General features: G+C 42.2%; 1 protein-coding gene across 4 annotated transcripts in view; it reads left to right on the top strand.

Annotated features, from left to right (window-relative positions):
• KDM2B (lysine demethylase 2B) overlaps positions 1-12813 on the top strand; it is a 119747-nt gene that overhangs the window by 62929 nt on the left and 44005 nt on the right. For all 4 annotated transcript variants that reach the window (XM_050907025.1, XM_050907026.1, XM_050907024.1 and 1 more), the window contains one exon: positions 7816-8270. In XM_050907025.1, coding sequence (XP_050762982.1) covers positions 7816-8270 — 455 coding nt within the window. The remainder of the gene's footprint in view (positions 1-7815; positions 8271-12813) is intronic.

Here is a 12813-nt window from a genome sequence, read left to right as displayed (position 1 = left end):
AAATAATTTTTGGATGCGTTTGTTCCTTGGTTTCAGTAATGTTTGTGTTGAGATGATCTGCCAAACAGTTGAGGATTTACTGCCATGTTTGGCACAGTACCTTAGTAGCCAGAAATGTGTGCATTGCAAATGTGCTCTGGTGGGATGGATATTTAGTCCTTTTATAGAGCGTCTCCTCTACAGAATGTGTTATGGTCACTAAACTTGGCTTCTTTCTCCTCTTTTCTTTAATCTCTGCTTTAGTTCTCTCTGTTTGGTGACTGACTTATAGTTCTGCAGAATAACAAAACCAAGAAAACACCTACACAAATCTACATGATCTATAACCTAAGTGCAGGGAGGTCAAAGAAACCTTTACAACAATAGCTGAAAATGGACCATAGCAGAGACGGATAGATGTGCCTGAAGCGGGAAGGCATTACCTTGGCACTGATGTGAGCTTTACATCAATGTGTGACAATTCCAGTCGTTGCCTTGCTGAACTGCCCTCTTTTTCCTCCTTTTAATGGAACAAGATGGTGGGCCACGTTGCCTCCCTGCTTTTAAGCGCAGAATGGCTGAAAGTAGTACAAGCAGCAGCTAAATCTTAACTGATACTTGTTAAGTGTGGAGGAGGACTAAAGTATTTCTGTGCCTCCTGCTCCCTGAGATGCCACTTGGAGTGAACCTGGCGTGGTTGGAACTGCCTCGGGTTCTGGACAGAGTGGGGAAATGATCACCTACTAGCATAATTCGTACTAGAAGGGATTGAAGAAGTTATGGGCAGACGTCACTCTCCAGTGAGTTTTACTGACCAAGAACAACTTGAGGGATCTAATAGCCTGTGTAGATAGGCCAGGAAGATTTCTTGGAGTCACTGGGAATTTGGGTGCTTCACATTTTTTGTCTCTTCTTAGCTCTGTGAGACCTTAGCTCTGTGAGAAGGGTTAGTTAAGCAGGAACTCTGTGTGGAGGAATTTTTCTCGTTATATAAGATCATCCTAGAGGAAAAGATGAATTAGCCCCTTGGATCGGCTCTTCATAAAGCAGTGACAAAACTCTGATAACTGCATTCATTGGAAAATAAGGAACAACCTCCTGTAGTCTAAACCACCGGCCTGGAAAGAGGCTCATCCTGCAGGCAGTGTGGGGGTGCCACATCGCTGAGGTGTAATTTCAGAACAAATTAGATGTGGAGAGTGGATGGTTTCGGATATTGAGATGGGACCTTTTCGAGCTAAATCACCAGTGTGAATTCCAGCCCAACTCAGTAATTACTGATAATGGTTTGGTGATCCCCACAAAATGTGCCTCAGTCCAGTTACTAGCTGAGAGATATTCAAATCACACAAAAGCTCACTGGGAACCATAGATGTCCAGTGTCTAGAGGGAAAAGGATTTTTTTGCGTGACCAAAGAGTGCCAGCTGCAAAGGCATCAGGAAAAGGAGCCTGGCTATGTGGAAAATGGTTTGGTGGCAACATTGTCTGGGCCTTGTTGTCTCCTGTGGTGGCTTCAGTTGTCGGCCTAGCGGAAAGTGAATATGAAACCATTTTGCTGTTGTTTGGGCATGGTCTTACGGTCATTTCAAGCTACTGTGAGAAACATGCTGCTCTCACAAGACTATTCTGTTTCGTGAACTCTAGAGATTGTGCAGCTGCCCTGTGAGCTGAATCAGTTCAGTGATCTGACTGAATATTAACCCTACTGAGAAATGAATATAGTTGTTATCAGTAGGACTGATAAGCTGATCTGACTTGCAACCCTGTTGCATGGCTGCAGGTGCCGAGTCGAGGTAGGTGCTGGGAGTGTCTGGCTGGGCAGATCTTAAGCTGTTGTTACTGTCTTGTATGGATCGGTACTTGCAGCTTACCGAAGTGGTATCTACTGACAGCGTGTAGTTCATCCACCTGCCTGATATCTCTTGACTTCAGAGTATTAGCATGCTGATAAAATCTCTGACATAGACATCCAGGGCCTTTCTCTCCAGGAGAGACCGATGTATACTTTTTGTTGTCAGAAACTGCTTTGTATTTCTTGGCAGGATCTTAACCTTAAAATAATTATTGAACTGGGGATTGTGGTTCATTGTAGTAGATTGCCCAGATCTGCTACATCTACTGGATCTTTCACTTTGGCATTTGTCAAATTAAAGGAGTAAATGTACATTATTTACCTTTACAAAGCTGTGCTGCTTTGTTCTGCGTGAGTAATACTGTTTCAAATACTTGCTTGTCTTGTCTTTTAATTGGTCTCAGTGTCCAGCCTCTTGACTCAAATCTCTATGAACAGTAATCCTTGAATTACACTTGTTTGTTCTGTGGTGTCTATATCTTAATATCATTCACCTGCTGTGAGATAGGAGATCCAAATGAAGTCTGTGTTCGAAAACCCCACCGCTTTGTTTTTAAGCTTTTCCTCAGAACTGCTAGGGACCTTAAATTGTCTCTTCCTTAGGGACTTCTCTATCTGCAAGCAATTTCTTGATTTCCCGTGAGAGAGTATCCCTTGATGAAGAATGTCCCATTATTCTCCTTAAAGAGTAATGAAACAAAGTACTTAACTTCTCTGCAGACCCCTCAGTAGGTTTAAGAAAAAATTCTTCACATCCTTGTATTCGTTTTCAGAAACCTCTCTTGAATAATCTTAATGTTTCTCCCTTTTTTTTTTTTTTTAAATAATTTCCTTGACATAATTTGTTCTAAATGTCTCCTTTCTGCCTTTCTTTTTGGGTGCTAGAACTTGCTATTTTTCACCCTTGAGTTGGGCTGCTTTCTTTTCTTATATATCTTCTGATACAGTGGTCTTACTGGATCTCAGACGCTAAGAAGAAACAGTTGAATATTAGTTGAGGAGGACATCCACCAGAGAGAGCACAGGATGCTGCCCATGGTCTCTGGGATTCACAAGGTGGTAGTGTTCATAGAACTGGTAGAGATTCTGTTCTCCTGAGTGAAAAAAGGAGATTACTGTGGTGATAGAGAACATTTTTGGAGAACACAGAAAACCCGAGTTCATTAGCAATTGTGTTTTAAGGATATCTTCAGACTTTTCAAACTATGTAATGTTTTCATTACATAGTATTTATTTGCTTCAACGTGAAGGTTGCTAAATTCAGAGTGACTCACTCAAGGCATTGCCTACTCATGAAAATGTACTGCTGTGATTGTATTGTGATACCTCTGTCCCGATAGTTGTATGCTAGTATAGCAATTTATATTGTTCTTTGTATTTCTGTTTTCTAAATGTCTTGACTCACAAAACTTCAGACAGGAAAAAAAACCCACCTCAGTATAGGCAAGGCTAAAACCTTGAGTGTTCCCACTCCCTAAATAAAAACATCTGCCCTTCTAAATGAGTTGGAAGATGATGACCGTGGCTTCCTTTCCTGTTCTTCAGGCCCAAAATGAGTTTTCAGGCAGTTGCCTCCTAGTTAGTGTGTGAGACTGTTCTTTTTCAGATCTCTTCCACAGAAGGGCAAACACTCAGGGGAATGATGACATGACAGCAATCACAGGCTGCTGTAAAAGCACACAATCTCTCTTTCTCTCCCTTTTTTCTTTTCCTTGTCCCTCTCAACTGTGACATTTGTCCTGCCGGCTGAAATCAGAAAGGGATCCTATTTGGGTTTCCTACTAGATTTGAACATGCACTGTTTCGGGATGGATATGTCTTCATTATTTTTTCTCTTGCCATGAATGAGTCTGTACTGGATGTTTTCAACCACAATTGACCTTCAGTGAGATATGGATCTTGAGAGTGAGCTGACAAAGAGTAATTGGGAGAAGATACTGGGCTATCAAAAATGTGCTTTCTCTGTAGCCTGCAGCTTTTAAGATTCCTATTGCTAAAATTTTAACAGGATGGCTCTAACTGTATGTTGAGCCTGATGGATGAAGAAAATATGCCCTCTGGCATGGTGAAGGAGCCGTGTCTTTTTTTGCCTCCCTCTTCTCAGGGGATGGAAGAGATTTGCTTATGGTAGACAGGTACTGGACTATATTGAGTGATTTCTGTGTGGGGTGCTCCATGCAGTGATACATTTCCAGTATGCTCCATTTTTTTTTCTGCTAATGACAATGTCATTGCTGTCTTTAGCAGACCAATAGGAACTGCTGTTCCCAAGTCACAGTGTCAGGGTTTGGAGCTGGGAATGGCAAGGTAGATATTACACACTGGACTGTACTAAAGAGTTTAGAAAGATTTCATAATTATACCTCACCCCCCTCCCTTTCTTTTAAGTTCTGCAATACAGCAAGTTGCTTTTCAGCAAGGAAAGAAACTCTGTATAATTATCTTTCTTGTACAAGTGGATAACTGTGGGGAAAGTTAAGTGATTTGCCCAGAACCACAGGGAAGAGAACTGCTATAGAAAAAAAGGTATTTCTAGCTCTCTGTCCTGTGGTCAAGACTGTGCTGCTCCTCCTCTTCACTGAGTTATATCACTGACTGCTTTGTATAAGCTGGTTTTATTTGCTTTGAGATGGAGAGGGGTGAAGGTCTTTTTGCACTAAGTCGTATGGGAGCCTAGACTGGATAACCACTCCGAAACTGGAGTTCTAACCTGGTATTGGCTGGTGCATTGACTCAGAAGAAGAAACCACAGTTGCACTTAGCAGGAGCTTTTTTCCATGGAGAGACTTTATAAACCAAAAACCTCCAAGTCAGTGGAACCCTGGTAATACAGTGCTTAAAATGCACTTATCGACAAAGTAAATGCAGATTATGCTTATGTAGGGCCTCAGCTCACAGCATAGTAACTCTCAGTCAGATACTGTTTTCATTAAAATGAATAAACAAAAATCATGGTATGTTGCGTTAAAACAAAACACTTGAAAACACAAAATTGAACCGTCCTCACCTTTAAGTTATCCTTCCATTATTGATTCCCTTGGCACTGTTGGTTTTTTTTTTTTTTAAATTAGCAGCAGTAGCAGACAGTTGTTGTCTCTCGAAAGCAGTCCGCTCTTAATCTGGTGGTGCAACAGTGCTGTTAATCCCCTAGTGCTCCAGAATAGACTGATACACTTCAGGTTAATAGCAAGCCCTGGCCCCAAAGATAAAGTTAGGCAAGGCATCATGTAACTGCAAGGCTTGCAGAGAACAGGCCACCGGGCACTTGTTTGCTGATGGTTCATTTTGAGGTTAGATTTAGATTGGGTTTTGTCCGTCCATACCCAGGTGTCGCTGGCACAGCAGGGCCTGTCTTGTGCAGACAGCCGGTGGCAGGGAAGCGGTGGCAGCTGGCAGAACGGAATTGCTGGCCCCGCCGTGTGCTTGTTTCTGATGGGAATAGGCCCCCAGTATGCTGTGGTGTTCCACTCCTCGCTTGCCTTTTGTTTCCGTAGATTAGAGCAAGAGACAAAAAGTGGAGATCTCTCTTGAAGGCTGTTTTCTCTTAGCACCAGAGCATTACTTGGAGTAAATTATTCACACCTCCATAACGTGATCTCCCTCTCTTTCTTTAGGCCTTATCTACGCTTGTGATTTGCCCCAGTTACAGCCATTAGTTCCTGTTCAGCAGAGCCACAGCATAGGAAGACAGAAACATAACTTTCTTTGTGCGGATTTATACCATTTTCTGTTAATGACGCTGTACTGGTAGCATAGGGATGTGTATCTGCTTTCACCTTCTGTTTTATCACTGTCATCTTGTCCCATCTAGACTGGGCTTTTGTGCTTCAGTCAGTTGTAAAATAGTTCACCAAGGCAGTGTGGCTTAGAAAAGGGGCTCCAGCCCTGAATCCAAGAGCCTGGATTCTGATTCCTGGTTTTGCCCTAGATTTGATGTGTGACAATGAGCAAATCGTGCTTTCTCCCAAGCATCTGTTTCCTCAGCTGTAAAATGGGAGAATGACATAAGCTGATTATATAGCCCTTTGAGGTGGGTAAGTGTGCTAGCTACTGTGGACAAAGGGAAAAACAGTGTTAGATGAAAGTTGGATAACCCAGTGGTTTTTAAATGTTCTGGTTAAGATATTTTCTAATCCTGTTTATTTTTCTAAGAGAATCATGGGGGTGTATTAGCACAGACCAGAGAGGAGGAGCTGCTTTGGAGTGTTGCATGCCACCACCTCAGCGCACAAAATAAACTGTGCTGTACTTCTTCATGGTGAAGCTTTTTTGGAGGGGTGCAGGGAGGAAGTTAGCCTGCACTGTGGATGGAGCTGGATTTGGCTGTGACCAGCCTTGCTGGTAGCTGGTATTTTTTGTGACTACCATCTTTTCACAGGCATTTCAGCTTAAATATGCCTTTCAGGAGTAATTTTATGGTCATTTTGGTTCCAAGGAAAAATGCAAATGTGACTGAAGGAGTAGACTGGGCAGAGATGCTTGATTTTTGCAGACACTGTAGCAACAGCACTTTTGCCCTGAGAAGTATAAAGTGGCTAACTCGGATCTCTTGGGCACTAACACATGGAGGTGCATCTGGCCTTACAGAGTTTTTATGTGAAACTGCAAAGCTAAGCAGCTAGGCTAACTGCCCTTGGACAGCTACTCTGCCACTACCTGTTACATCTTTGTTACCCAGCTGGCAAGTAACATGTATATTTTGCAAGAAGATGGTATAGACTGTGCAAGAGAAAAGGAACTTCTCTGTGATAAGGATGAATTTGCCAGCTTGGAACTGGGCTTCAGCATTTGTTTTGAACCTCACAGTTAAACAACCGGATGCTGAGCTTTTTCTTTAATGTCCATTTAATCCTTCCTTAAGCATAATTCACATTGTCCTAATCCAAAGCTACTGCATTGCAAAGCGTGAAAGCTGTGAAAGGAACTTTTCATTAATTGTTCACTCACTTCTTCTGTATGACTTCTGTTTCCTTTGCAGAGTGTTTTTGTTTGCAGCTTGATCTCATACCCATTTCAGCCAGTATTAAAATTCACATTGACTTAACTGGGTGTTGCCAGTGTTAACTGTATTTTCCACAGAAATTCCTGCTGTTGCTAGCCTGCATTCAATGTTGTTCACTTAGTAAAGGAAATTGTGTCTCATAAATAAGAAAAGATGTGTGCTTTAGGAAACCTTGGCCACTAGTTTCCTACATTGTTTTCACTGCTTGATTGCACAGAGTTGGGTAACCATTGGGATTTTTAGGGGGAAACCTAGTATAAAACGAAGATTAATAGTTCTTTAGACTCAGAAACTTGCCTTTAAATTTTCCTGAAAAGTACCTAGAATGTAGCAGGGACGGCATTAAGCAAAACAGTAACTCTGTGACAGTCCTTGCATTTCTCAGTGTGTTTAGGCTTCTTGTCTGTAAAATAAGCGTAATTGTAATCCTCTGTCTCAGAAGAGCAATGAGTGTTCATGCAGTAACAAGTCGGGGTTCTTGTTTTACCAACAGTAGCTCGCAAAGAGGAAAAGTATTGAGAAGTTGATTTTGTGCTGTGCAGAGTTCCTGGAAGAGTGATGATGTACAGCATTTTAACGTGCTTTCTCCCATCATTTTTTCCCTCCTCTTTCTGTGCTAACTCTCCTTTTAAAGCTGCAAGATTTGTGGGAAAAGTAATTTCCCACAAAGTGTGACTTAAGAGCTCTGCCTACTCTTAATTGAAGGCATGGAGGACTGAAGCTTTGAAGAAAGCATAATTTTTCCCTAAATGTTTCCCAGTCATTTGAACTAAGTAGATGTTAATGAAAACCAGCATTAAAACAAACAAACACACACCCCCAAATTAAAAATCAGCTGAATAGAGCCCATTCCTGTCACATACTTACTAGGCATTATCCAGTGCCCTTTTAAATAGGCAGCACCTAGCCCCAGTGGTAGAGAAGTGTTTAAGCTATGAATTACATCGGGTAAAATTTCAGCATTCTTCTTCTGACTTTCAGATGCAAAAAGAAAACGCAGCACAGACAGCTATTCATCAGATTCGTGGTTAGACATGGATGAAGAATCTTGTGATGCCCATATCCAGGAGGAGAAGGATGACAGCTTGGATAAGAACTCCAAATCCTTGGTGGATGGCTCCTCCTCACCCAACAGCACACACTCAGAAGGGAAGGAGGGTGTAGGAAGAAAACAAAAAGCCACAGTAATGAGATACCTAAAAAGAACTTTGTCTAATGAGTCAGATGACAGCGTAAAATCAACGACCCCCACGGACTATCCCAAAACACCAACGGGGTCTCCAGCTACAGAAGTTTCAACCAAATGGACTCACCTCACAGAATTTGAACTGAAGGGTTTAAAAGCCCTGGTGGAAAAGCTTGAATCTCTCCCAGAGAACAAGAAGTGTGTTCCAGAAGGCATCGAAGATCCTCAGGCTCTCCTAGAGGACATGAAGGTGGGTGCGATAGCTTGCTGATCCACACAAACTCTATTCTGTGGGCATAGAAGACAGCAGGAGATCAGAAAGCAAGTTCTGCAGCAGAGGGATGGCAGCTTGTGTGTAGTGACCAGCTCACAGCAGCCTGCTCTGCCACAGAGGGGGAAATTATGCCTCTAGGAAAAGCCATTTCTGCTCTGGGGAGATGGCTGTTTGCAGTCTGATTTAATTGATGCAGTCCTTTCTGACTGTCGCAGCAGTGGCCAAAAGTTTAGATCCTCTCATAGTTCAGCACTTGTTATGTCCCATGTGTAAATGTTACACCTCAAAAAGTCTGTTCATATTTATAGTCTTAATCTGCCCTTTTTGGTCTAGTGTCTTTCTGGAGTATATCTGATTAACTGACATACAAAATGTAAATATTTGATTGTAATTCAGAAGATACATTGTCTAACATTTCCAGTTGCTTTTTTTTCTTTCACCTTTTTCATTTTCTTTTCCTCCATTGCCCTCTATAGGTTGATAATTATTCTCCACTGGTACAATATGCTGTTTCTGGAGATGGTGTGAGGAGTGAATGCTCACTAGTGACAGAACTTCTCTCTAGATTTTTAGCATAGTGGAAGTGGTACCCTATCTGACTTAGGGATAAATTCCTCCTGAAGACCGGCATGGCCCTGCTACTTTGAGTCCCAGCCCAGCCTCTGATCCGTGGCATCCCTTTGGACTACTTGGTTAGCTTTTCTGTGTCTTGTTTTCACATTGTATGGAATAGGCATATTAATTATTTTCTTTAACAAAGCTGCGAGCAGCATACTCTTGTGATTTTGCTGAGACTTGTCCAATAAGGCTAAAACGGTCAGCCTGTCCTCCACAGGTCCAGTACCGTGGCAATTTGGTCTGATTTGGAACTATGAGTAGTGATTTGTGGTCTTGTGTTTGGACTGCTGGTTTTGTGCTGTTTCTGTGTACAGTATGGTTCTTCAGCTACGTATGTTCTATACACAAGAGCTGTGTAAGCCACAATCTGAGGGGAAAAATACGTGTTTATATGGTAAAAGGGGAGCGTGTACTTTTTTAGTGCAAGTAGTGTAACAGCTGCTTAGAAAAGGCTTCAAAGCCAGTTAAAGAAGACTGCACATATACAGTGTGCAGTGGAACCATATTCCACAATCTTGGAGCCTAGAAGTGTGATACACGGCACTCATTTTGGTAAACCACAAGAGCTCAGAAAGTCTCTTCTTGCAAAATGAGCCACTTTGTATATGAAAGTGGACGCACATGCCCAAAGTTGTGGCTGCTGAGTCACTGGCTTGCTTTCTGATCAGTCATCTTCTAATCAGAAATCAAGTTGAAGCTTCAAGGCCAGGTTGAATTTGTGGTGAAGGAGAAAGAATGGTAGTGTTACTTTTCCAAGCTTGATGCACAGACCAAGTTTCACTTAAAAATAAACTGCCCCTTCTTGAAATCCCAGAAAGGGGTACAACACGTGACAAATGGTGCAGATGTTCAGAAGATGATCATGCATGCTCTTTTGATGACATACTCCAATGCACTGTGAGACATCTTACTGGAACATGGCAAGATACCATATGTGAATCTGGTTTAAAGCACCGTGTAGGAGTATATGCTTTCTTATTCCTCTCCAGAGCACTGGATTCACTAGCTACAGAGATGGAAAACTGCAAATGGACGTTTAAGAAAAAGGCCCAAGTCGCGCCCTTTTTGGTGGTACTGTGGCTTAACTGGTATTAAGTGGGCATCTGCCAGTTTATTTTGTGCATCTTGCAGAGTTGCAGTCTTGATATTCTGTCTCCTTTGATAACTGCCTGCTCCTAAACTTTCTCTCCTTGCCAGCACACACTGTAACCATCAGGATGTAGCCCAACATCTGGATATTTATGGTTCCCTGCTGGTTAAAGAGCCCATGACCACATCTAAACATCATGCATGCTGAAGAATTGTTTTCTCTGGAATCACCTCTGTATGTTTGGCAAGCCTGTGACTGATTAGTCAGAGCAAGACCTTTTAAAAGGATGTTAACTCAAACATTTTCTTGAACAGTGCCTAAAGAACTGTTAAAGAACTTTCTTACCCATCTTTTTTACAATATTGGCCCACATATAAGGCAGCCCTCAATTTTCAGAGAATGGGAGTCAATACAGCATAGTAAATTAATTAAAGCCCATACAGTCTGCTTCTTCCATAACTCTTCCTACGGTTGCATAATCCACTTGCTAGGTGCTCTGAAGGAATCAGGACAGTTAGGGTGAGTTGTACTCCGATCAATGGTTGCTTGAGTTTGCTTCCTCTCAAGTCAGGAGTGGAGCCCAGGACTCCCCACACAGGCCTTCCCTTTGCTCATCAGCAAATTGTCTGAGGCAGCCGCTGGCAAGGTGTGTCCCATTCCCATCTAGTGTTGGCACCCTGGATGCAACAACCCATTACTCCTTTCAGCCACTGTGTTCGTTGACATGGTAGAGAACAGTGCAGTGGAGCCAAAGCATCCTATCTCCTTGTAACCCATGTGATACCAAAGCATGAAGTTTGTTTTATTCAGTTTATTGGCTTTAAAAAAAAACCAAGTGTATCAGTGTATGTTTAGGGCTTCTACCTTCAAAGGATAGAGCATGCTGATGGAAAAGTTGCTAAGTGACTGATTTCAGCCCCTTGAGCATACATCTAGCATAATGGTCCTTGCAGGATTCCTGTATTACTTGGTGTGCAGAATGCAGCTATTCAGTATTTTGTTCCGTCCTTGCTCTTCAGTGCATGTTAGGTACGTCATACTGTTCAGACACGGTGATACGAATGTTCCCTTGGGGTTCCCAGTGATACTCATCGCTACTATAGTCATGTGCTTCACAAGTGGTAATTGATGAGCTGTTGTTATCTCTGGTTCACAGGTAGGGAACGAGGGTGCAAAGAGATTAAGGCAAAAGTGACCATAATTTTGGATACTGGTTTTACGTGCCACAGATGTGATTTTCAGAAGTTAGCATTATTTGAGAACGATACATGCAAAAGATAAGTTTAACGGTATTGAAACTGTAATTGCTTAACATTTCTGCAGAAGAGATCTTTAGCATCCAGATCCCAAGCCAGGCATGAGGAAGAGCAGGAACATAGAATTCATGACTGCCTGTGGTAACTTGATTTAAAAGATTTGCCCTGTGTCACATAGAGACATAATGGCAGAGGAAGAAACACAGTCCATTTTTCCAGAATGGTATTTGTCTCCTTGACCGCTAAATCATATTCCTTCTTACTTTGCTACTAGTTTTCCAACTTGTACAGAAAATAACGTGGGGATTTTGCTGATAGCATTAGCAGTAGAGTGAGCAGAAGCCTGGCACCTTTACCTCACCCTGATGAATATCCAGAGTACCAGTCATCTGTGTGACTGAGTAGAGGCAGAAATCCTGCAGAAGCAGCTGTGCAGATCAGATGTGCTCTGACTGTATTCCACTATATTCACAAGGTTTATTTCATGGGCAACCTGACTTTCGGGCATGTGATGTATTAATAATACATCCTATAAAAAGTACCCTTTTCATGCACCCATTTGAGAGTTATTTTTAACAAATGCATAGCAAGAACATGCTCTGACAGAAAGTCTGAAAGGTCTTGCTCTGCTTGGAAGGTCTTAAACAAGTTTCTTCCTGAAGAAAATAAATCCGTGTTTATTGTAGCAGTTCTATTTCTTAATGAAATACACTCAGGAACTTTTCTGTATGACATTCAAGTCTGTCTTTGTGCTTCAGTAAGATAATTAATGTTTTCAGAAAACAAGATGTGGGTACTTAAACTGGAGAAAGGAAACCATTTTATTCAGTGATGTGAAGTTTCACAGATGAAATCAGGGTAACTCACAAAGAATCCATGCTTTCCCATCTGAGCAAGAATACAGTAAAGGATGGGCGACTGGATTACTGCTCTTAGTGGTAAATACAACTACAGCTATATACAGCTATTTAATGTCAAGTAGGTGAGACTCTGAAGTAAAGTAATTTATTCTCCTTATGAGAAGGGAGACTGAAAACTAAACTAAGCCTGTGTAAATTCCTTACACATCATCTAAGCTCCTAACTAACTGCGACTATCTAGGGGGCACACAGCAATCCAGAAGTGCCAAGCTAATGCCTCTGCAGATTGAGAACCCATTTATCACCATGATCGATGGAGTGCAGCAGCACAAGGGAGGCTTATTTGCAGAGCATAATATGGGCCTCCCTTGGGGAGCGGGTCAGTTCTTCCCTCAGCTCAAACAAGGAATTAAATTCTTGTTGGCTGCAGGTCTGCTGTATGGGCACTGTATCGCGTAAGACCTGCTTTCACCACCAAAGGAGCTTCTCAGAGGCCTCCAAACAGCGATTACTGACAGCAGCGTTCACTCCGTAGCAGATGGCATCTGAACAATCGGCCGAGGAGATGCAATACTCTCTGTATCCAAATGTCTGCGGATGGGCTCTGTGTGAGCTGTGTGTGCAGCAAATGTGAGAGGAAATTGTTGTACAGATAAACATACCCTCCCTGAGAGTGCTCAGCTGACCCAAGTTGC

Source organism: Gymnogyps californianus, chromosome 16, assembly GCF_018139145.2.
Source record: "Gymnogyps californianus isolate 813 chromosome 16, ASM1813914v2, whole genome shotgun sequence".
Classification (NCBI taxonomy): domain Eukaryota; kingdom Metazoa; phylum Chordata; class Aves; order Accipitriformes; family Cathartidae; genus Gymnogyps; species Gymnogyps californianus.
This window is presented reverse-complemented; position numbering and strand designations above follow the sequence as displayed.